The following is a 26,851-nucleotide window of genomic DNA, read 5'->3' on the forward strand; positions in this document are numbered from 1 at the left end:
AATCCATCTGCCTGGATGGGACTTTCTTCCACTTTAGAAAACTATTAAGGAAACCTGAACTGACTGCCTGGCATCACCAGCTCCGTCCACCAGCTGTGCCCTCTGTTTCTTCTCATTGACCTATCTGCTGCTGCTTGTACCACTTGTGTAGGCTTCTACCTCATTCCCTCTTCTCATGTTCTGCTGGGCAAATTAAAAAGACCTGCTTGGGTTTCCTACAACAACCTCTTTTCTCTGGAGCTTTGGGACCTGGAAAGTGTGTTCTGTGACATCTCTCCCATTGCTGGATTCAGTTTTGTCCGGGATAAAAATAGGAGCAACATGACCGGAAGGATGCTACTTGTTCTGGTCCTGATGGGGATGCTGTGCGTTAATGAGGTAGGTACCGGCAGTGGTCCAGGAGGAAGTCCATGAGTGATGTGCCATAGCTTATAACTGGGTTCTTGCTTAATTTGTAGTGCAAAGAACAGGTGTACAGGAATCACTGTGATTCAAACTGATGACACCTGGTTGCTGTGGGCTTCTGCACTTTCCACAACTTTAATAGTTTTAGCAATTTCATCCATTTTTCGAAGTATCTGATCTGATATTACTTAAGCTGGCCATACATGGGGTTATTTTAACTGCCGATTTGACCACTTTGATGCAATCTGCTGGTCAACTGTGGCCAACAACATGCGTCATCGATCGACCTGATCGATTTTGGACACTTTATCGATTGAAAAGGTGATTGAACATGCCGAAAAATCACCATAGGGTAGGTGGGAAGTGGTGGTGGTGGGGGGGGGGGGGGGGTACATGACAGTCACATGGGATTCATCGAGTAGTGCAACCTTATCAGTTTGATTCATAATCATAATTTCTGAAGAAATATAATCATGAAGAATTGGAATATGGTGGCAACATCTGTCATTATTACTCAATCAACTTCCGATTGCTGAGTGATCGATTGGTTGCTGGATGGGCCATTGTTGTGTATTGTTGTGTACCATATCATCTTGGTTGTTCAATGTTACCACTATCATATAGTATGAGAGCTTATCCAATCAATCCTGTCAAAGTATTTTCAATCTGTTGTCCCTCATACTTCATAGATTTGGTAAATCTGTACAACCAAGATTGTATGGTGTGTGCTGATCCTTAAGGTGCCCATTAACAGTACCATTTTAGGCAATGATCATATACTTGATAAGATCATTCATATTGAAATAGAAGATCATATTTAGTCAATCCACACCAGTAAAGAATCCATCTTGCGATCATATCTAGACCAGTTTGCATCTATGAAAAAAATCTGTCAAGCAGAATGATCATCTCTCGATTAAGCCAATCAGCTTCTGTTTTCATGCAATAGGATTTGAATAATCTGATCAAAAATTGGATTGTTCACTAAAAATTGTACCGTGACTGGGTCCCTTTATTGTGCCTTTTAAAGATACAATTTTGATTGTACAGTCTTACCAAGTCTATGTGGTAGAAGGGTAAACTAAGTGTATATGCTATGAATGGACACTTTGGTAGTTCTTCTTATGTGGTAGGATTGTACAATCAAGATTGTATCATAAGTGGGCATGTTTAGTATATGTAAAACATCACCAACAATCATTTTGTGTGGAAGTAGCATATATAGTGTAAGAACACTGAGAATCACTGGTGCAGGGGGGGGTAGCAATAGGGGTTGCAGAGGTTGCGACCGCATCGGGGCCCTTGGGCCAGACAGGGCCCCAAAGGGCCCTCCCTTAACTACAGTATTAGCTCTCTATTGGTCCTGTACTCATTCTAGTCACTTCTATAGATACTTTGAATAGTGGTGATCATTAACAGACTGCTCCCCATTCCCTTCTTGCACCTCTGACACTGTAGTTGCCATTGGCAGGTTTTGGTGCGCCGTATCAATTGTTATGTATAGAGTGCTTGGGGGGCCCCATTGTAAAACTTACATCGAGGCCCACAGCTCCTTAGCTACACCACTGCACTGGTGTAAGAATAATGCCAGTTGTCATGTGTTGGTTATGGTAACCTCTAACTTATACACAATACACACAAGTTTAATCTATTTGATTTGAAGCACATATTATTATTATTTAGTATTTCTATAGCTCCGACATCTTCTGCAGCTCTGTACAGAGTATATTGTATTGTCACTAACTGTCCCTCAGAAGGGCTCACAATCTAATCCCTACTATAGTCATATATCTAGTGTAATGTATGTATCGTAGTCTAGGGCCAATTTAGGGGGAAGCCAATAAACTTATCTGAATGTTTTGGGGATGTGGGAGGAAACCAGAGTGCCCGGAGGAAACCCACACGGGCACAGGGAGAACATGCAAACTCTGTGCAGATGGGGCCTGGGATTCGAACCGAGGACCCAGCACTAAACCAGTACTCCGCAGTGCTGCCTGCCGCATGGAGATAACCCATAAACACCATGCAGGTGGTAATGCAACCAATGGTTCCATTTTCACAAGGCAAGAAGGATATCTGCTTAGCACTTACTGTACTCTTTGCAAAGGGCAGAGGCGAAGGACACAAGTTCAGATAATAGTGAACAAAAGCATAACCACTATCATAGGAGACCATGTGGATGAGAAAGGGCCCAACAACACAAAGGGCCAGGGTTGTCTTTCTTGCATAATCACTTTTCCAGGCAAGGCTAACAGCTGTCAGATTAGTCTGAATTGATAGAAGAGTATAATTCCGTATTTCTGGTTTTTACACTGCATAGGTCACCGCAGTGAAGTTGTTCAGAATTTTGCTCTGGGGATCTGCCATTATTAGTTTTGTCTTTTTTTAATTGTTTTGTCTTTTTCTTTTTGATAAATAGCTGGTCTGCAAGTGGGACTGTTATACTTTATTCCAAGTTTAATTCCCACAGTAACCACCAGGGGGACTACTTTGATTCCTTTTTAGATGCGTTTAGTGCATTTAATTACTAAAATAAAATATTATGAATATGATAGATACGTAAAATTTACATTATTTGTATTTAAATGGTCTGTTATATATTATTGCAGGTGAATAGATAGTAAATATTAGTGCCTTCTTTGTGTTGTGTTTTATCATGGGTTATCCTAGAAGGGATAGATTATAGGCAGATGTTTCACCATGATGAATCGTGGACACTGAAATAAGAGACATCTGGTGGTCGCTATCCCTGGTAGGACTCCTTGGTCCTCTGTTTGACTCACATGCTACAAGTGAGCTTAACACTTACCTCCTCTTAGGACAATATTTACACTCATCCTAATTATTTGGACACATTTCTATATTTGACACCAGGCGTTGGAAATTGTAAGCAGGGCTGTGGAGTCGGGACAAAAATCATCTGACTCCAACTTCGACTCCTCAGTTTATGAAACCTACGACTCCAAGTAACCAAAATTGCTCCTACTTCTCGACTCTGACTTCACAGCTCTTGGAGGGTTATGGAGTGGGTACAAAAATCATTTGACTTAAACTCCAACTCCTCAGTTTATGAGCAACTGACTCCAACTTCGACTCCAGTTACCCAGAAATTGCTCCAACTCCTCAACTCCACAGCCCTGGTTGTAAGCTTTTATGTTTTCTCTGCACAGAGTTTGGATGTTCTCCGCATGCATGTGAGGGTTTCCTCCAGGCACTTCTGTTTCCTCCTCTATTACAAAATATACAGATAAGTTGATTTTCTTCCACTAAAAATGGCCATAGTCTATGATAGAGTCATATAACTATGATAGGGTTTAGATTTTGAGCACCCTTTGAGGAATAGCTAGTGATGATAGGACTATATACTCTTGAAAGCACAGTAGTAGATGTCAGTGCTATGTAAATAATACATAAATGGTTGACCCTCTAGGCAAGACCCTGCCTGACCTTAGCAGCACTGAGCCAATTATGATCATCCTAAATCTTTTTGCTCCACTGGGTATTATAAATGAGGGTGTTTTAAGCTACTGTAGTGCCTTATGTAAGCATATTTCTACCAACCATTATTCCATGCTAACAACAGTGCAAAAGCTAATTAAAAATTGCAACTGTCACCCAAAACAACCAATCAGCAATCATTCTCCATTGTTCTGGTCCCAGTGAATAGGTATAATCCAGTTGCTATGGGTTACTTAACTTTGTACAGCACCAAGAATTAGCATGGTTACCCACCCATGACCATATAAGATGTAGGCTATAGAAGACATGGATTCTAAAACTGTTCTATCTGTGTTGACTCCTGCTGTTGCCTCCTCAGGTTCATCCAGCTGGGGTATTTGAACTAAAGGTCCACTCGTTCAGCAGCCCCCGAGGAGTATGTGTGGTAGGCCGCTCCTGCAAGATCTTCTTCAGGGTTTGTTTGAAGCATGCTCAGCCGGTTGTGTCTCCGGATCCTCCCTGCACATTTGGTATGGCTCTAAGTGACCTCACAGCAATGGATCCAGCAGCCATAGCAGCAAGCACCCCCATACGAGTTCCCTTCCATTTCAAGTGGCTGGTAAGTTATAATAATATTTTTTTTATTGATGGGGCACTTTTGAAATCTAAGAGGGTAACAAAATTTGGAAACTAGACTCAAGACTGATGACATTAGCTTATTCTAAGGTCCATAAACAGTTGACCTATGCTTGGTCCTGTCATTTTGTCAGCATTTGGTGGATATTAAAATTTGTTGACATCTTCACGTCTCATAGATATGGACATGGCCAGTAGAGTTGTCTCCTTAAAATGGCAAGGTTGGAGTGACATCAAGGAGGCCTTCTCCATGGAAGTGTATTTATGGCAGCCAGAAAACATGTCACGATCATCATCCAATCCAGACAAATATGATATAATGTCTGTGGGACAATCCAGTAACTATAAACATGAAAAGACTGATTGATCTCAAAGGAAGGATCAATTGAGCAGGTTGGATTTATTCACGTGATTTTTTGCCAAGGGATTTTGACTAAATTGTGCCACTTGACTGTGTAAGCTGTCCTAGTCCCTCAGTCACTGCAAGTGGCATGCCTCAGTTATTCTCCTGAACTATCTAATCTTCTCACTGTTATCTGATGTTTAAGTAGATGTTTATGTGTAGTCTTAAGTGTAGAGTGATCCACACGACGGGTCATTCAAAAACAGTCTTATCAGTCTGCCGACAGCTTGTACACACGTGCTACTGTCGGCAGAACGACCGCCCCACGGGAGGGACTGTTGGACCCGTCGCTTGTAAAAATACGGCGTGTGTATGCGCTTCAATATACACCGTGGATAAAAGATGCCTCTATGGTCAGATACTATCTGCTCAGCTTTGGTATTGAAACAACCGGTATGACCTGGAGTTCAGCTATGGAATAAACAAATTGTTATGAGGTGGCCGCATAACTTATTATTATTATTATTAAGGGCTAGTTCACACTTGATTTAAAAACGTATCCGTAGCTACGTTTTTTGTCCCGGACGAAAAACGTAGCCACGAATACCAATGTTAAAAATAGGAACAGTACACACTCAAGTTAAAAACGTATCCACGTGCGATTCGCGGAATACGTTTTTAAACCCGGAACGCTGAGTCCGGACTTGCAGCATTTTTCACGGACCCGTATACACGTACGGGTAGTGAAAATCAATGGGGAAACGGGCCTCCCTCTTCACTGACATTTTGGGACACTGGAAACGGATCAGTTTCCAGTGTCCCATGGTGAAGGAGGGGGCCGCCATGCTGGAGGGGGTAGCAGCCAGGACAGGGGGCTGCGGGCAAAGCGGCGGCCAGGGGGGGTCACATCCCCCCCCCCTTGCTCACCTGGGTGCCCCCCCCTCCAGCTCGCATATAATGTAATAATTTGTACCTAAGGAAGTTCGGCGAGCCGGGCACTTCCGCCCACACCGCTCGCCGTCACTTCCTGCGATGCCGCCCACTGAAATACAGAGGGCGACATTGCAGGAAGTGACGGCGAGCGGTGTGGGCGGAAGTGCCCGGCTCGCCGAACTTCCTTAGGTACAAATTATTACATTATATGCGAGCTGGAGGGGGAGCGGGGACGGGGGGCACCCAGGTGAGCAAGGGGGGGGGATGTGACCCCCCCCCTGGCCGCCGCTTTGCCCGCAGCCCCCCGTCCTGGCTGCTACCCCCTCTAGCAAACAAAAAACACGCAAGCAGATCCAAAACGTGTGCTGCAAAAAAGGCAGCACGGATCCGTTTGCGTTCCGGGTTTTGAAAATCGGAGCCCGGACCGCGGATGCGTCTTGCACCCGGAGCTAGTGTGGCCCTAGCCTTACTCCAGAAAAGCAGCAGTAGCACTGTTTTTGGTATAACTGCTTTGGTTAGGATCATTAGTTCAAAACCAGAACATTTTTACGACGGTTTAGAAGTGATTCTGGGAATACCTGTTAGAGTTCTTACGAGTTTTGAGAGTTCTTTGCCTGAATCCAGCAAAATGTGTACATTTGAGCAGTTTCTAGCAAGGTGGGAGCTGGGTACATCCACCAGTGGCCAAGCAGTAGTAGCAATCTCTTATCCTTCCCAGTAAAAATCTATGGCAAATTTTCCCTGTGGATTACTGCTGTTTATTATTATCAGGTTTATTTTCCCCAGCTTAACTGTTGCACCTTGTACAGTAATCGTTTTGTCTTTTGGGCTTTTTCTGGATGTGTAGTTCGCAGTTTAACTTTAGTCATTTTGTCTTTTGCTGAATGTGTGACTCATAGCACTTTTTGTCTTTTGGCCTTTTTTTCTGAATTTGTGATTCATAAATAACTTTCGTAGCCATTCCAGAACCTCTGTTAATTTGCATTCGTTTTTTACTATTTAACCACTTAGCAACCTTTGCCACGCTTATCTACGCCCCTTTAAAATTCACCTGGGTCACAGGGGCGTAGATAGGCATCTCCTGTTTGTTTTCCCGCTGTGAGCATTCACGTGCGCGATCGTGTGCATGCGGATGCGCGGTCGCGTGCACGCGGATGTGCGGTCGCGTTCGGCACCCGCTGGTTAGCCAATCAAAGTGCTTGCAAGTTTGAATGAGCACTGCCAAAGCCAATGACAGTGCTCATTCATTCAAAATGTGTAAAAACATTGTATCAGTCACTATGCTGTTACAGTTACTGAGATCACTCGTGAGAGGATCTCAGATAACTAATACAGCATTAGTGAGTGATCAGCATCAGTGAGGTTTTTTTTTAAATAAATTATACCCCCATTAAGCCCATTAACCCTTGCCTCCCTGAAATGTTAAAATTGCTGTGGTTTTTAGGGGAAAAAATCTGTGGTAGAGAAGTGGTTAACCACCCTGGCGTTCTGATTAAATCGCCAGGGTGGCTCCTGGAGGGTTTTTTTTAAATAAAAAAAAAACGATTTCATGCAGCCAACTGAAAGTTGGCTGCATGAAAGCCCACTAGAGGGCGCTCCGGAGGCGTTCTTCCGATCGCCTCCGGCGCCCAGAATAAACAAGGAAGGCCGCAATGAGCGGCCTTCCTTGTTTTGCTTACATCGTCGCCATAGCGACGAGCGGAGTGAGGTCATGGACGTCAGCCGACGTCCTGACGTCTGCCGACGTCCTGACGTCTGCCGCCTCCGATCCAGCCCTTAGCGCTGGCCGGAACTTTTTGTTCCAGCTACGCTGGGCTCAGGCGGCTGGGGGGACCCTCTTTTGCCGCTGCTCGCGGCGGATCGCCGCAGAGCGGCGGCGATCGGGCAGCACACGCGGCTGGCAAAGTGCCGGCTGAGTGTGCTGCTCTTTATTTCATGAAAATCGGCCCAGCAGGGCCTGAGCGGCAGCCTCCGGCGGTGATTGACGAGCTGAGCTCGTCCATACCGCCCAGCTGGTTAATGTACCAAGAACCAGATACCCACCAGGATTACCTAGAAGCACGGTGGTATAGCGGTTAGCACTCTTGCCTTTCAGCGCTGGGTCCCCAGTTTGAATGCCAGCCAAGGCACTATCTGCATGGAGTTTGTATGTTATCCCTGTGCCTTTGGGGATTTCCTCCGGGCACTCTGGTTTCCTCCCACACCCCAAAAACATACAGATGGATTTATTAGCTTCCCCCTAAATTGGCCCTAGACTACGATACAGACATATGACTATAGGGATTAGATTGTGAGCTCCTCTGAGGGACAGTTAGTGACAAAACTACATATTCTCTGTAAAGTGCAGTGGAAGATATTGGCACTATATAAATACTAAATAATATTATTGCTTAGACAATATAAAATAATGCAGGCAATTCCAAGTGCTGTGAATTTGGGCCACCATATTACTGTATAGTGCCTTTCTAGTTCTGTGTCTTGAAGCTTTAGAACTTTTGTACAGATAAAGCAACCTCTAGCTATGATTCCCAAGTCAAATATCCTTTTTCTAACACCCTCTTGAGTTAGCTTTTATGATGCAGAACATTCAAGCTGCAGCTGTTCTTGTCATGGCACCTTTATCTGCTACCGCCCTCTAGTGGTGGTTCCTTAAGCCTTATGGCCTTTGTCTACCCTGTAATCATGGTTACTGATCAAAGAACCTTTGTCCATGAATGCCACATGGCCCTTGTTCACCCTAAAATAATTGCTTTCCATCAGAGAACCTTTGCCCATGAGTTGTATGTCTCTTGTCACAAAACATCTGCCTGACAGGAACTGTGTAGATAGGGTTCACCCTGTCATAGAGCCTGTGCTAATCAGCGCCCTCTAGTGTTCACTTCTCATTTTGCAGACATCTTAGCATGAATCCTAAGCCATGACTAATCTCTTGGTGTGAGGAATCTGCCAGTGCCTGCTTTGTTGGCTGTCCATCTGGAGCCTCAACCTTTGTTATTAGAATGCTTCTTTCTTTATCCAAATCAATACTTTTTTTTTCTAAAAGACTTTGGTAATTTATATTTAAACTAATGTCCAGTGAGCAGATTGCTGAGCTGCAAAACACAGAAAACACATTAGGCAGGTGCCTAGGGCCATAGAATCTGAGCAATGACATCATATGATCATGATATCTACTGTTGTCTTTTTGTTTTTACCTTTACTTTGTTGTTATTATAGTTTGTTGTTATCTTTGTTCATTTTTCATTATAGTGAATTAAACAGTCCCTTTAATTCATCTCTGTAGATTGCATTGATTAAAGGAAAACATCTGTGGATGCTTACTTTGTTTTTTGCGCATATAAAATACAGCCTCTTTATTAACAGGTTGTGGATGGAGGAGGGAAGTGAAATATGTTGCCAGTCACTGGATAAGTCCAGATGCTGAAAATGAGTAACAAGGTCTACTGCTTTATTCAGATAATCACTAATGCAGCAGGAAGAGAGTAATTTCTAGGCAGTCCGTACTCCAGATAGAGTGCATGCTTGCAAACAATTGTTATTTTAATAGCATAGCTAATGTGCGTTAATTGTGAAATATCACTTTAAGGGCTGGAACCCTCTAGTTTTTAAATAGCTTCAATGGTTTTAAATTGCGTAAGCCTAGGCCGTTTGCGATTGCATTACCCTCCAATTTGAAGCACTGTACAGTAAACTGTACCACGTTTCCGATTAGCATCTCTTTTTTTTCCCTTTTGAATAAACTTTATTATACTTACCAGGTACAAATGTGCCCAAAGTGCTGCAAGTTCTGCGATTGCGACTAACACCAATCACAATCAAACTAGTGGGTTACCCACCACTTAAATTGTTGGCGAACCAAAAATGCTGCCAAAATCGCTCTAGTGGGTCCCACCGTCCTAGCCCTTAATGCATATATAGTGCATGTTAATACGCATTACAATTTACGATTTTGGAAAATGGGATTGCTGGCATTTGTACCGAAAAGCTAAAGGAAAATGGAGGGAGTCATTGCTGATTTGCTGTATGTCTCTTGACCTCTAAATACTCACTCATACAGAATCAATATGCAGATCAGATCGTCTGATTCCATTGGCTGATGCATGTTACGTGTGAATAAGAAACCACTGAGACAAGGCAGATAGGAAACCTGGTGTTTTTTTAAGGGAAATTCACTTCAGGTTAGATACATACCTATGTAGAGCAGGGCCGGGCCGAGACAGAGGCAAGAGAGGCTCCAGCCTCAGGGCGCAGTGTAGGATGGGACGCACAACTCACTCAGCTATTATTCCCCTATTGTGTTTGAAGCAGAAAGAAATAAGAAAAGGGGATACATGGCAGTGACTGCAAGCCAGATAACTAGAGATTAAGGTGTTGGGGGTCCTGGGGTGCCTCTTAGTCCAATAGTAATCAGTGTGTGACGGCTGGGGTGGGGGGGAGCACTTTGGTGTCTCAGCCTTGGGTGCTAGAGGACCTTGTCCCGGCTCTGATGTAGATGGAAGGCTCTGGATACCATAGACTGCGCGTGGTCCTCAGTCCGTCCCATTGTTTCTGCCAGTTCAAATAGCTCTTTGGCACTCCTCGGACATTCTTCTTCGGAACTACTCGAGGGCATCTGTACTGCTCATGAGCAAGTCCAGGCTTGCACATGCACAGTGCGGATGCGCAAGGAGTGCCGGTGACCTATGGGGATAAGCAACTTAAAATGTGGAAAGCGCAGGAACGATGGATCAGACCGAAGAATGGGCAGGCTCTATGGTATCCAGAGCCCTCCCTCTGCTTAGGTATGTATTGAACTTGAAGTGAATTTCTCACTTTAAATTTGTTTTAACCCCTTAGCAGCCAATTTATTTAGAGGCTTGCAAGTGCTCCAGGCCAATGTATTTTAGCACATTTTCTTTATTTCTTATTTGTTACATTTCCCTGCTTCTAATTAGTACTGCTGTAATGTGTATTTCTGGCTACTTGCCACTAGGGAGCAGTGTGAGACAATAACAGAGGTCTTCTGCTTCCAGTTTCTATATTTTCTGCTAGTAGAGAGAGATCAAAGCATTCCAGGAATTTACAGCACAATGAGATCTGCCGACTGAGGCCAAAAGCAATGCACTTTTTTCAAACGAGATAACTCTATTGAAGCTGCTAATCCATTAAAATGAAAAAAGATGGCAGCCTCCATACTGCACTAAAATATTAAAAACCTGTACATTTTGCTATGTATAATCATTTATGTAAAAGCAGCAGAATGAAATCCTTATTACTATACATGTGTCAAAAGAAGCCCTCCTTCCAATATTGGACAGCTTATCATTTATCAGCAAACCTGCTGGAGCGAACAGGGATCCCCTCTTCATTTGGTCTGCTACCTGACAAGACTTTTAACAGCCACTACTGTAGTAATGGCTGCATCAACAGAAAAAGGATGGCTGTTAGAAAGCTTTTCAGGTGGTAGAGGAACCAAATAAAATGGCAAATTCCTGTCCCCACCAACAGTCTTTCTGACAAATAATGAGCTGTAACATATGGAAATATGACATTTATGAGCATGTTGTAATACAGAGTATGACTGTATTTAAAGAGGAGCTGTCAGCCATACTATCTCAGAAAAAAACACATATATAAGTAGATAAATACTTGCTCTAATTACATACTGTATGTATTGCATTGTCCACGTCTTGATTTTAGTGATTTTTCTACAGTAAAAAAAAAGAGAAAATCCTTCTTAGCATTTCCCATTTTAACTGTGGCTATTTCAAAGCCAATCCTGATGTCATTTTCTCCCTTACTCTCCTTTGCCAGATTTGCCCGCCCTTCACTATAGAAAGTGCATTGTCTCAGCATGAGAAATATTGGCCAATAAGAGAGGAACAGAGGTGTGGGAGGGGAAAACAGGAAGGAAAGAGGCTTCAGCCAATCGGGCTGCATTAGTTAAGTTTGAGGGAAAAGTAGAGAAGCAAAAAAGGACAACCCAGCATGCCCTGCAACTTCCTTTTTGTGTACCAAATGTTGTGTGTACCAAATAAGAGTCAGGGAAACTGGGGAATGATCATTTATCAACAAGAAAAGTAATAGTGATTTTAACTTTTGGATTGCCTGGTTAGCATCCTTATTACTTGTTGACCAGACACAAATAAAGAATTGATTTTTGATTTTATACCCGACAGTTCCACTTTAACTTTATATAAATAAGTATAGGGGTAGCAGAATGTCAAACTAAAGTTATTGGAATTTAGGTGCTGTCATCTCTGTGCTATGCAAGTAGCAGCATGTCAAACCTTTTGATATATTGTTCCATTGAAGCGTATGGGCTGGGGCTGTATATTTTAGTGCACATATTCGTATGCTGTCCGGTCAAAATGACAGCTCAACCTGCTGCTGATCCGGCGACAGCTGGAACCCCAAATTACCCTTACGCGGGGCATGACCATAAAATTGCAGCTATATCCATGCGTACGCCCACATGATCTGCTTCATATATTTTCCCCCCACACCCTTTCCCTCCTAAGAGTGCAGTGGGATGGGGGCTAAAATAGATTAAGATGTGGGCTTAGGCAAAGTAGTCAATGTTATGGCTCTTTGTGGTCCTTTTGGTAAGCTGAGAAGGTCAGAGAAGGTGGTAGTTGGGCCCCTTTCCGCCCATTAGGTCCCAGGCACCTGCCTAGGTTCCCTGGTGGATGATCCATCTCTGGATGGGGGGATGGGTCCGCAAACTGCACTTGATTCTTCATGCAGTGTTTAGGGGACCACAGATGAAGCAGGCAATTTGGGTGCCTGATCAGATACCAGAGAATGGAGTATTTAGCGTTGCTGTTCACTAAAGGGGAGGACAGCTGTACACTCTCTAGATTTCTGATTAAATGATTGCATCAACCAAGAAAAATCTAAAGATGATATGTCCTGACCTAAAGGAAGCTTAAGACCCGGTTCACATTAGCGTTCCAGGTCCGGCTTCCCCGGACCCGGAACGCTCCGTACACAGCGGATGGCGAATGGATACATTGTTAATCAATGTATCCATTCACACTCGTGCGACCGTCCGGATCCGATCCGGGAACGCAGCTCCGGGACGATCCGGCTTTTTTCCAACATGCTCTATTTTTCAGTCCGTCCCGGTGCAGCTGCGGACCCGGGGCCGGATCCTGACCCGAACATGCGGCCATGCTGTGCAATGAGAAACGGATGTTTCTCATCACACTGGCAATAGGGCCGGATGCTTCCAGCACCGGTCCTATGCCACTTGGGGGGCCCGGACCACACGCTGGTATCCCCCATGCTTGCGGTGCCTTTCTGGCACTGCAATGTATCTAGTTCCGGCTACTTTATTGTAGCCGGAACTGATACATTCCGGATCCGCAACTGGTGGCAACTTGTGGCCACCGCAGAGACCCGTATGGTCTCTTTGCGGCCCCTGGACCCTCGGACACTTGCGGACTCGAACCGCAAATGTGAACGGGGCCTTACAGACAACTTATTGAGTGGGGACAAGATTTTCCCAGCAGAATTCAGACATTCTGTTATCTTTGGAAATTGTACAAGCCTGCAATATTGGTTACCTAAAATTATCATTCTTGATTGCTTTTGTCAATCTTTCCCTATGCAAACACTGTTTTGGCAAAGCGTAAAAAGCCACAAGATGAAATGGGCATGAGTATTGCCGTTAGAATATCGTTATTGTCAGGCATATTCTACTATCACCAATCTTACCCTATTCTCACACTAACCTTCTCAGCATCTATGCCTAACACTAACCTACCCCCTACCTACAACTGACACTAACCTATGCCTAACAATAACTTCTTCCCAGCTGTGCCTAACACTAACCTACCCCTACCTATACCTAACACTAACCTATGCTTAACAATAACTTCCTCCCATCTGTGCCTAACACTAACCTACCCCCTACCTACCTGACACACTAACCTATGCCTAACACTAACATCCTCCCATCTGTACCTAACACTAACCTACCCCCTACTTACACCTGACACTAACCTATGCCTAACACTAACTTCTTCCCATATGTGCCTAACACTCACCTATCCCCTACCTACACCTGAAACTAACTTATGCCTAACACTAACTTCCTCTCATCTGTGCTTAACACTAATCTAACCACCACCTACACCTGACACTTACCTATGCCTAACACTAACGTCCTTTCATCTGTGCCTAACACTAACCTACCCCTACCTATACCCAACACTAACCTATGCCTAACACTAACCTATGCCTAACACTAACTTCCTCCCATCTGTACCTAACATCAACCCTTGTGACAACTTCACTCACTAGTCTCCCTGTGGCTACAATCCTCATTATACATGCCAATATGGAAATCGTGTACAGGAGAAGCCAAACTCCAGTGTTGTCCCCGCCACTGTCTTCAACACTAAAGAACTCCTATGCCTCTGACATCAGTCACAACGTAACGGAGTCCTGCTATTTAGTAGCAGAACTCCACTACTGCTATTTTATTGTGCTCTGTTTCTCCCCCGCCGCTAATATATCGGGCAATGCCGATGCATAAAAATTGCAATTCAATTTCTAACTGCTGCAATCTGCCGACCCTTATTCAAAATTCAGAATCACTTGATGGATCCTCCTTTAATGGTCCATATAGTTAATTGACTGTTATTTTCTTTTCTGTTTTTCTTTTTTTTTTTTTTTTAGGGAAGGGAAGGAGGTTTAGACATTTTCCCATTTCTACTGGGTAAGAGTAGTAGAAAGATATCTGAAAAGTGATATTCCTGTGTTACCAATTAAAAAAAAAAATCAACCCATTCTGTTGAGAGCTGTACATGGCAAAGATTTTTTTTTTCAAGTATTATTTCAGATCCTTAATCATAGCTGGCCTTTGATATGAGCGACCGGAGCGGTCGCTCAGGGCGCCAGCTTTCAAGGGGGCGCCTATAGCTGGTTACCTATACTGAGGGCACCTACACCTGATTTCTTATACTTGGGGCACCTATAGCTGGCTACCTATATTGAGGGCACCTACACATGAGATCCTATACTATGACACCTATACCTGGCCACCTACCTATACTGCTGAGTCTGAGGGCGTTTCTTTTTTTTTGGGGGGGGGCACTGTGGCTATAACGTGTGGTGCAAATTGTCTTTCTTTGTCATTCTAAATGGTATGGGGGGGGGGGGCTAACTGTCCCACTGATTGTTTTTATTAATGTTCCTGAAAGGTTCTAGCCTTCATATTTAAGATAATTCACTCTTTCCACCCACTTTTGGTTATTAATAGTATTTTTTCTAGTATACATATGTGATGTGTCACAAGGGCCGGCCCACTCATGAGGCGGGGTGAAACGTTTGCCTCAGGCAGCAAACTTCTAGGGACGGCACCCGCCCATCCGTGGGTGCGGGGGGCCGGCCGCCGAGCGGGAGGGGTAGCGGGCAGGACGGGTGTATTTGGCCTAGCGGTGGGGAGGGGGGTCGGACCCCCCCCTCCCTCGCCTGGGTCCCCCGATCTGCGCTCCCCTCCAGCTGTAATAGGAAGCTGCCGATGCCCAATCGTAAGAGGCACGGGCGGGGAGGACTCACCTTATCCGCGTTCCAGCGTGCGCTCCACTGACGTCACTTCCTGCATCGCCGTCCACTTACAATACAGTGGGCGGCGATGCAGGAAGTGACGTACGTGGAGGGCATGCTGGAACGCAGATAAGGTGAGTCCTCTCCATCCATGCCTCTTACGATTGGGCATCGGCAGCTTCCTATTACAGCTGGAGGGGAGCGCAGATCGGGGGACCCAGGCGAGGGAGGGGGGGGGGGCCCGACCCCCCTCACCACCGCTAGGCCCAATACCCCCATCCTGCCCGCTACCCCTCCGGCTTGGCGGCCCCCCAAGGGTGGGGGGGGGTTATTCGGCGGAGGCAATTTTTTAAATAAATTTGCCCCAGGTGGCAAAAAATCTAGGGCCGGCCCTGCATGTCACAGAGATCTGAGCATTTGGCGTGATGTGTAACAATGTCAAAAAAGGTTGGGAGCCACTGTCCTAGGAGATATCTCAGGAGAAAAGGAATTGCATATGGGCGTGTGTGTGTGTGTGTGTGTATGTATGTGTGTATATGTGTGTGTGTGTGTGTGTGTGTGTGTGTGTGTGTGTGTGTGTGTGTGTGTGTGTGTGTGTGTGTGTGTTTGTGCGTGGGTGTGCACGCATGCACGAAGAGGATGAAGGGGGCACAAAAATCAGGTTTCGCCCAGGGCACTGTGAAACCTGAGGCCAGCCCTGTCCTTAATCTTGGTGTCATCTGCAGAGCCACAGCAGAAATGCAGAAATATCACAGCTTTTCTGCCAGTTTACCATGTGATTGCTGCAGGTGATTACTCCTTTAAGAGCTGCAATGCATTCTGCCTTGTGTCGCTAAATATTCAAGTAGAATTAAGGAAGTCACTGCAATGTTACTGGGCAGGATATACTTTAGGGAGAGCACCAAATGTAGGGATTCATTGGGAGGAAACCATTTCTAGTTGAGACTGGCTTTTTATAACACCCATAGCTGTGATATTTTGCTTTAAAACTCAACTTCACCTAAGTTGGGTTTAGTTTTGGGTTGTGCTGTCTTGTGTTTTACAACCTCTTTTGTGCATTTTCAGCTCCATGTTGGAGAAGTTTCCTGCCCAGAGAGGAAGTGCGTAAAGCTCACAGACAGATAATTGTCATTATTATTAATATTTCTGGGGAAGAGATACAGATTTTATTGCTGTCACCAAGACCATATTTATACTTTTTGTGCCCCTAGGCCAAGTATGTTGTGTTTCCCCTTTCTTGTGCCACAGTGCTCCTCCCATTCTATGTGCAGCCCCCTCTTCCATGTGTATCATCCATGTACAGCAGCCCCCTCTTCCATGTGTATCATCCATGTACACAGCACCCCTCCCATTCCCTGTGCAGCCCCCTCTTCCATGTGTGTTATCCATGTACAGCAGCCACTCTCCCATTCCCTGTGCAGCCCCCTCTTCCATGTGCATCATCCATGTACAGCAGCCCCCTCCCATTCCATGTGCAGCCCCCTCTTCCATGTGTATCATCCATGTACAGCGGCCCCCTCCCATTCTCTGTGCAGCCCCCTCTTCCATGTGTATCATTTATGTACAGCAGCCACTCTCCCATTCCCTGTGCAGCCCCCTCTTCCATGTGTGTTATCCATGTACAGCAGCCACTCTCCCATTCCCTGTGCAGCCCCCTCTTCCATGTGCATCATCCATGTACAGCAGCCCCCTCCCATTCCATGTGCAGCCCCCTCTTCCATGTGTATCATCCATGTACAGCGGCCCCCTCCCATTCTCTGTGCAGCCCCCTCTTCCATGTGTATCATTTATGTACAGCAGCCACTCTCCCATTCCCTGTGCAGCCCCCTCTTCCATGTGTATCATTCATGTACAGCAGCCACTCTCCCATTCCCTGTGCAGCCCCCTCTTCCATATGTATTATCCATGTACAGCAGCCACTCTCCCATTCCCTGTGCAGCCCCCTCTTCCATGTGCATCATCCATGTACAGCAGTGCTCCTCCCATTCCCTGTGCAGCCCCCTCTTCCATGTGTATCATTCATGTACAGCAGCAACCCTCCCATTCCCTGTGCAGCCCCCTCTTCCATGTGTATCATCCATGTACAGCAGCCCCTCTCCCATTCCCTGTGCAGCCCCCTCTTCCATGTGCATCATCCATGTACAGCAGGCCTTACTTCTATGAACAGCTGCATTGGGCATCAGTTTCCCTTTTCCATGTGTTGCTCCCCATTCTCAGCCTCCTCTTTCACATGTAGCAACCCCTCTTTCATGTTCATGTGCCCCCTCGGGCTTCAGCCACCCAAGGCCCCGGCCTTTATGGCTTTCCCAGAAATCCGGTCCTGGCTGTCACTAAATTTGTCCAGAACTGGGACAATGACATATAACAATAACACCTTCACAGAGTTTCTGACTACCCATCACTCCATCCAAAACAAAAAAAAAAAGATTGTTGAGAGTGGAGTTTGATCATATCTAAATGTGTCCACTGACTGGACAATATTTTCCTTAGATGCAATCATGCAATCAGAATTTTTATGATCGAATTGTACAGAAAACCACATGGTATGTGGATAAAATCAACTTGAAATGATTCTACAGTCGATTGGAATACAGAATTTTGGATCAGAGTGTTGCATTTTACAATCATATCTGAAGAGACAGAGTGCTATAATCGACCCATTTATGGGAACAAATGATAATTACCTTCTGATTACTTATGTTCTCGCAAATCTAATCGAATGATCGCATCTGAGCAAAATGTTGTACCATTAAGGTGGCCATACATCAGGCAACTTGGTGGCTGATCGACCATCCGATTTGATTATTATAATGAGATCCTATAAAAATCAGTGCCGTCAAGAGCATGCCCGATTGACAATATGACCAATTTTGGGTCAAAATTAGTTGCATGTATCGATCAGACATGCTGCAAGATGTAGAACCAACATGCTCAATCAGGCACGTGGCGGTAACAGCATGCGATATCGGAATGAGCAACAAATACGACATCACACACGTGCCCGCATATACCCCGGCAACCATGTGGGGCTCAATAAGCAATTCAACATCCCCATGCGGGATGACTTCTTTGCAGTGGGAGGGACGAGTACTTAATAAGTTGCATGCAAGCTATTACGGAAACCAACATCCTCCAATGGTAAATTAATTAAATAAAGCGCAAGGGTGCTTTGTATACTGGTTAATATCCCTGAAAAATACCGGGCGGGGCCAACCTAGAACACTTGAATATATCTAAATATTATTACAAAAGGTTATGAGGCCACCAACATTATACCAATATGAAAATTTATTAAAGATGCTTCTCAAAATACAAAATACAATCCCCTAAAATATAACCCTCCACATGATACCCTCTTCCCCATAGTTAAAAACAGAAATCATGGCGGAGTGAAGGTTATGCATAACTGGTGTTACTTCTGCAAATAAATTGATTAGTCTCTGGCCAGAGAATTACATAACCAATCATCCATTCGTCCGCGCATATATTCCACATCCACACTGCCACAACAGATAGAAAAAGCGGGGGGCCCCCTTTAAAAATTCCTCTCTTCCCTTAACTTGATAGGTATTGGGATAGGGAGATCCATGTATAATCAACAAGTTCCAGGTTATAAATGACTTTCCAGATAGCTTGTAGCGTTACAGCCTTAAAGAAAACAGTACATGGATAGGTCTCACCCACAAAGTGATGCTCTTTAGAACACAGGCAATTTTCCGCGCTCACTGGGATTCCGTGACTGGATTCATCCGTGCGTGTGCAATATTCGTGCATCCACTGAGTTCAGCAATCTCTTATGCAGACCGGGTCCTGTATGACTTGAATCACCGGCCACTGCCAAGCAACAACGCTGTGGGGAGTCGCACGCTGAATATGCCGGTTCTCCGTGCAGAGCAATGGCGGCAGCAGGAAGTGTGTACGCAATGGTCGTCACCAGTCACCAGTCAGCTGACCAAACTCCGCCCACCTGTTTTTAACTATGGGGAAGAGGGTATCATGTGGAGGGTTATATTTTAGGGGATTGTGTTTTGTATTTTGAGAAGCATCTTTAATAAATTTTCATATTGGTATAATGTTGGTGGCCTCATAACCTTTTGTAATAATATTTAGATATCCTCCAATGGTAGACAGGTACATTTTATTTGAATGTTGGGTGTGTATTTTATCCCACTAGTGGGGCTTGCACTCTCAAGCAGGTAGTCATAAGGATGCAATCTGTTTTTAAGTAGCGCTGTTTCTTTCCTCGCCATGTACAAATGTAAGTAACTTTGGTCAGCTGCTCCCATTTAATAGCATTGCTTATTGATGTTTATGCAGAGCCTCTGTTTGGTTTCAAGGTGCGTTTGTAGTTTCTTGGGGGGGGCTCAGCGCACCTTTGATCGGTGGCCTGGTAATGCGCTGATCTACCTTTGCGCAAGGTACAGTATACTGCAGCGGGCACGGGGGGGGGGGGGGTTTGGACACTTTTTACATATGGGAAGACAGCACGGGGCGGCAAGGTGGCGGATGTCGCGTCACAAGGCCGGTTCCTGAGAGACTTCAAGGTTAAATGTATCGGGAATCGGCCTGCGGCTTATGAGGCCCAACAGATCTCTCTCCAATCACATTCAATCAGAGAGAGATCTGTCCCTTGGTCGATCTGCCCATACATCATCTGATGGGCACCTTTAAATGTCTGTGTATATGATAATGTGCAAACAGCGACACCTTTCACTAAGCACTCTCAACACCACTTACCGTATGAGGTTTTATTTAATAAGCAACGTGCTATGGAGAGATCTCATGACAGCAATAATTGATGACCTGCTATTGTTGTCACCTGCTGCCTGTTTGCTGTGTGCACTGGCCCATCACCGCTACTCATCACTGCAGACAATGATATGTGTAACTCAATACGCAACACTTATCCCTCTCTATGCACAGCATCTCTGTATGTGCGCTTCCCGGATCCATCTCTCAGCTTGCTGATCGCTAGTTACGGGCATGGGCGGCACTATACTGGGGCACGCTGGGGCACTGGCTCCCCACTGGGAATCACTGACTGTTTAACCCTTGCAGGCTGGGATTAGCCTGAATGCGGAGCCCAGACCTTGTGGGGCTCCACATCCTGAGCTATACCAGCCCACATGGTCCATGATGGGGGGGCTTTAGATGAGACTGGGGTTTCCGATTGGTCCTTTAGCACGTAAGGTAACAGAACAGGAGCGGTGGCCGCGGGGGGGGGGGGGGGGGGGGGGTTGGGGGATGACAGACTGGGCACTTTACTAGCTATAGCTGGGCACTATACTAGCCATGCTGGGGCACTGTACTAGCCATACTGGGGCACTATACTTGCCATACTGGGGCACTATACTAGCCATGCGGGGCACTATACTAGCTATACGGGGCACTATAGCTATAATGGGGCACTATACTAGCTATAATGGGGCACTATACTAGCTATAATGGGGCACTATACTAGCTATACTGGGGCACTATACTAGCTATACTGGGGCACTATACTAGCCATGCTGGGGCACTATACTGGGACACTATACTAGCTATACTGGGGCACTATACTGGCTATACTGGGCACTATACTAGCCATGCTGGGGCACTATACTAGCCATACTGGGGCACTATACTAGCCATACTGGGGCACTATACTAGCCATACTGGGGCACTATACTAGCCATACTGGGGCACTATACTAGCCATGCTGGGCACTATACTAGCTATACGGAGCACTATACTAGCCATACTGGGGCACTATACTAGCTATACTGGGCACTATACTAGCCATGCTGGGGCACTATACTTGCCATACTGGGGCACTATACTAGCTATAATGGGGCACTATACTAGCCATACTGGGGCACTATACTAGCCATACTGGGGCACTATACTAGCCATGCTGGGCACTATACTAGCTATAATGGGGCACTATACTAGCCATACTGGGGCACTATACTAGCTATACTGGGCACTATACTAGCCATACTGGGGCACTATACTAGCCATGCTGGGCACTATACTAGCCATACTGGGGCACTATACTAGCTATACAGGGCACTATACTAGCCATGCTGGGGCACTATACTAGCCATACTGGGGCACTATACTAGCTATAATGGGGCACTATACTAGCCATACTGGAGCACTATACTAGCTATACTGGGCACTATACTAGCCATACTGGGGCACTATACTAGCCATGCTGGGCACTATACTAGCTATAATGGGGCACTATACTAGCCATACTGGGGCACTATACTAGCTATACTGGGCACTATACTAGCCATACTGGGGCACTACCTACCCATACCGGACAATATATTAGCTATACTGGTCACTATACTAGCTATACTGGGGCACTATACTAGCCATACTGGGGCAACTAAACTCCCTATACTGGGACAACTATGCTAGCTATGCCGTCGCACCCCAGCCCTGCTGGGGCACTATACTTGCCATACTGGGGCACTATACTAGCTATAATGGGGCACTATACTAGCCATACTGGGGCACTATACTAGCCATACTGGGGCACTATACTAGCCATGCTGGGCACTATACTAGCTATAATGGGGCACTATACTAGCCATACTGGGGCACTATACTAGCTATACTGGGCACTATACTAGCCATACTGGGGCACTATACTAGCCATGCTGGGCACTATACTAGCTATACGGGGCACTATACTAGCCATACTGGGGCACTATACTAGCTATACAGGGCACTATACTAGCCATGCTGGGGCACTGTACTAGCCATACTGGGGCACTATACTAGCTATAATGGGGCACTATACTAGCCATACTGGAGCACTATACTAGCTATACTGGGCACTATACTAGCCATACTGGGGCACTATACTAGCCATGCTGGGCACTATACTAGCTATAATGGGGCACTATACTAGCCATACTGGGGCACTATACTAGCTATACTGGGCACTATACTAGCCATACTGGGGCACTACCTACCCATACCGGACAATATATTAGCTATACTGGTCACTATACTAGCTATACTGGGGCACTATACTAGCCATACTGGGGCAACTAAACTCCCTATACTGGGGCAACTATGCTAGCTATGCCGTCGCACCCCAGCCCCCCCCCCCCCGTAACCCGGTGCGCACGACACTGTCCACTAGGTCGCGCGCGCAACCGCCGCCCCCGAGACCCCCCCTGGGCCCCGGAGAAAAATTTGGTCAGAAAGTGGTCCCCGGGCCGGAAAAGGTTGGGGACCCCTGCTTTAGCAGACCAATGTGTTAGTTAAAAATGCTAATACAAAGGTAAAGTCTTGATAATGCAAAGGTCTAGTGAGGTCTGAATATTAAATAGAAAAGGGTGTGGCAGGAAAGTGGATTGACGTGTGGCAAGAAAGTGGACTGAAGAGAGGACTGAGGTGTGACAGGAAAGTGGATTGAGGTGTGGCAGGAAATAGGACTGAGGTGTGGCAGGAAATAGGACTGAGGTGTGGCATGAAAGCAGATTGAGACGTGGCAGGAAAGTGTATTGTGGTGTGGCAGGAAAATGGATTCAGGTGTGGCAGGAAAGAGAACTAAGAGGTGGCAGGAAAGAGGACTGAGGTGTGGTAGAAAAGAGGACTGAGGCGTGACAGGAAAGTGGAATGAGGCATGGCAGTAAAGTGGATTGAGACATGGCAGGGAAGTGAATTGAGGCATGGCAGGAAAGTGGATTAAGACGTGGCAGGAAAGTGGATTGAGGCATGGCAGGGAAGTGGATTGAGGCATGGCAGGAAAGAGGACTGAGGGGTGGCAGGAAAGAGGACTGAGGGGTGGCAGGAATGAGGACTGAGGGGTGGAAGGAAAGTGGATTGAGGCGTGGCAGGAAAGTGGATTGATGCATGGCAGGAAAGTGGATTGAGGCGTGGCAGGAAAGTAGTTTGAGGCGTGGCAGGAAAGTGGATTAAGGTGTGCAGGGAAGTGCATTGGTGTGTGGCAGGAAAGTGGCCAGAGGTGTGGCAGGGAAGTGGATTGAGGCGTGGCAGGAAAGTGGATTGAGGCATGGCAGGAAAGTGGATTGAGGCGTGGCAGGAAAGTGGATTGAGGCATGGCAGGAAAGTGGATTGAGGCGTGACAGGAAAGTGGATTGAGGCATGGCAGGAAAGTGGATTGAGGCGTGGCAGGAAAGTAGATTGAGGCGTGGCAGGAAAGTAGATTGAGGCATGGCAGGAAAGTGGTTTGAGGCGTGGCAGGAAAGTGGATTGAGGCGTGGCAGGACAGTAGTTTGAGGTGTGGCAGGAAAGTGGATTAAGGTGTGCAGGAAGAGCATTGGTGTGTGGCAGGAAAGTGGACTGAGGCATGGCAGGCAAAGTGGACTGAGGCATGGCAGGAAAGTGGACCGAGGCATGGCAGGAAAGTGGACTGAGGCATGGCAGGAAAGTGGACTGAGGCATGGCAGGGAAGTGCATTGAGGTGTGGCAGGAAAGTGGATTGAGGCGTGGCAGGAAAGTAGATTGAGGCGTGGCAGGAAAAAGGACTGAGGTGTGGCAGGTAAGTGGATTCAGGCATGGTAGGAAAGTAGGTTGAGGTGTGGCAGCGGTGCATCTTAAAGGTGCCCCTCCTTCTTATATTAAAAAGTTGAGATGTTTCTATCTTTATTTGCATTAGCAATAATGTTTCAGTTATGTGGTTTTAAGTATTAATTTTGTATTGTTTATGTACAGCGTACCTCACTTGGATAAATAGTAGGAAAACTCTCGCCTTGCACTTCGGGGACCCCGGGTCATATCCCAGCCAGGGTACTATCTGCATGGAGTTTGTATGTTCTCCCCGTGCCAGTGTGAGTTTCCTCTGGGCACTCTGGTTTCCTTCCACATTCCTACCACATTCCTTCCACATCTTAAAAACATACAGATAAGTTAATTGGCTTCCCCCTAAATTGGCCCTAAACAACGATACATGCACTGCAGTATACATAAATTGGCCCTAGACTACAATACATACATAGACATATTACCATGGTAGGAATTAGATTGTGAGCCCCACTGTTAAAACAATATGCTCTGTACAATGCTGCAGAAGATGGTGGTGCTATATAAGATATTTACATGTTTTCTTGCTTGCTTTAAAGCAGATCTGAGATGAAAAACTAACTATAACAAGTAACTTGTCGATATATGTTATCTAAAGTTTAGATAGTTTACACAGCAAATCTGTCTGCAAACAGCTTCAACAGTGTATGAATATTTATTCTTGTGATACAATGAGGGCAGCCATGTTCTGTTTGTCACATTGTCACAGGCTGAGAGCTGGAGATGCTATCAGCTTGCCGGTGTGTAAATTCAGTCCCCTCTCCTCCTCCCGCCTCCCCTCTGCATCTGAAATCAATGGCTAGTAACACCTCCCCCTGCCTAGACTGTGCTCCTGTAAGCCCTTGCTACTGTCTGAAATGGCACTCTGAAAACCTGTGGGCGTGGCTTGTTTAGTTTATAGGGAATTAGAGTATTAAAACAAAACAAAAAAAGTATTTGGCTTGAGGAATGCCCTATAAACAATAGGAAAGGAACACAAGTATGCAATGAGTAAAAGTTTATCTCGGATCCACTTTAACCTAACCCAAATGGTATTACTTTATTTTAATGATATCCTATATATAGTTTGACCCTAACCTGATCCTAAAACTGCCTAAAAGCCTTAGGGCCTGTTCAGACTATGCGCGTTCCTAGCCGTTTTCAGGGAACGCGTACGGGTACCAAAAACGCATAGTAACGGCTCCTAATGCTTTTGAATGGGCTAGTTCACATGTATGCTTATCCGCATTGCTGCATGCAGTTCTGTGCGTCACGCATAGAAACGGACGCAATGAAAGTCTATGGACGCGTATCAAAAACGCGCATTATTGCATTTTTAGCGTACGTTTCCCTCTGCGGTTCCCATAATTCTTTTTTTCCCTCTGGGTCACGTGTGTGTGCAAAACGCAATAGAAAACGCATTAGAACGCAAGAAAAACGCATGCGTTTTTCAACTTGCGTCTCTTTGATTTTATACGCGTTCTTCATACGCTGACAGTCTGAATAGGCCCTAACATAAATGAACCCTAATCCTAATTTTCTCAGTCCTTTCCAACCACAAACTACTATGGCACCAAAATTCACTGTACTGGAGACAATGCATCAAATATCAGGATAGGGCATCCTAATTATTACTTTGGGCAAAGTTCATTTCCAGATGAACAGCATACATAATTACCTCTATTAATCATGAGGATGATGTTATGGTTTATACATTAACGTCTGACTCTGGTGACCTTTAACTGCTGCCATCTCCTTCACCTACTATATCTTTTACTTCATCATTAGGTCAAGGGTGGACAAATTAATACAGAACTCAAGAACCAAGCTGCCTAATCCAAAAGCCTTTTAGAAATTATGAGGAGCCAGTTCCCTTGGTAACAGACAGAAAAAAATTCCATAGTTAGGTACCAGTTATAGAATTTGTCCGGCTATGTCTTAGATTTTGAGGAGAGTTATTGCATCCTCCTGCCCTATGTCATGTTTTTGTGATTGTTTGCTCAGGCTTGTAATGCAAATCTCTTTATTTATTGCTCATAATGATGATACTAGCAATTGAGGTGAGCATCTAAAGGGATGCAAGGGATATTGTACCTTTCCTTTCACACCTACACAGCTTGGCTTATAGCAGGCATGAACTGAACATCAATTTAGCAGTTGTTGTCATGTAATCAGTGTAGTGGCTTCTGCCCCTAGCTTGGTATGGTGAAAGTCTGCAAGAAAATGTGCTAAAATCCTTGCAGTGTACTGTATATGCCAGACTTGGGGGGCATTGTTTGTTTTATTCCAGCAAAGGTAGAGTAATAACGCTTGCTGATTTTTGGATTGTTTCTGTTTTGTTAATAGCAATTAGCATCATAATCGTGGGGCCATTTTCCAACTTGGGCGATTAGATTTTTACCTAAACGCCAGCGCAGTGCCTGCTGCATTTTTCCTGCATTGGCGATTAGGTGATGTCAATGGAAGTGCATTGCATAGCAATCATGGTGCTAAGCAATTTTCTTGCGATTCCTAATTTAAAGATTTTACAGTGCTTTTTTTCTCATCCTCTGCTGGAAATTGCTAACTCAGATGCGCTGTAACACCTACCGGAACACTCAATAATAGCGTTGTAAATTGTGCACTGAGTATAGATAAAATCGCAACATGTTTGCAATCACGGTTGAGTTTTTTTAAGACGAAAAGGGGCCTTCAGCAACATAATAATGGTCTCCTGACGCCAGGGCCGGCGTTACCATAGAGGCAAAGGGGGCAATTGCCCCAGGGCCCCAGAGCTTGTAGGGGCCCCCAGTAGCTACAAGAGGGAAAAAAATTTCAAATCGACCTTATAGTTTTTGAGAAAACTGATTTTAAAGTTTCAAAGGAAAAAAAATACACATTTAAAAACCCGCTGACTTGAACGGTTAATAGCAAATCCACCTTAAATGCTAGAAACCCTAAATTTGCGGGATTTGTTAAGGAGATCATTGGGAATAAGAGGAAAAAACTATTTTTCAAAAACACTTTATAGTTTTTGAGAAAATCGATTTTAAAGTT

At 45.3% G+C, this 26,851-nt stretch overlaps 1 protein-coding gene across 2 annotated transcripts in view; it reads left to right on the forward strand.

Annotated features, from left to right (window-relative positions):
- The first annotated feature begins 313 nt into the window (after window positions 1-313).
- The window catches only part of DLL3 (delta like canonical Notch ligand 3), a 109,009-nt gene continuing 82,471 nt past the window's right edge, over window positions 314-26,851 (forward strand). For both annotated transcript variants that reach the window (XM_068249442.1, XM_068249441.1), the window contains exons 1-2: window positions 314-378; window positions 4,223-4,462. In XM_068249442.1, the coding sequence (XP_068105543.1) occupies window positions 322-378; window positions 4,223-4,462 (297 nt within the window). In that variant the 5' untranslated portion in view covers window positions 314-321. The remainder of the gene's footprint in view (window positions 379-4,222; window positions 4,463-26,851) is intronic.

This window comes from Hyperolius riggenbachi, chromosome 8, assembly GCF_040937935.1.
Source record: "Hyperolius riggenbachi isolate aHypRig1 chromosome 8, aHypRig1.pri, whole genome shotgun sequence".
Lineage (NCBI taxonomy): Eukaryota > Metazoa > Chordata > Amphibia > Anura > Hyperoliidae > Hyperolius > Hyperolius riggenbachi.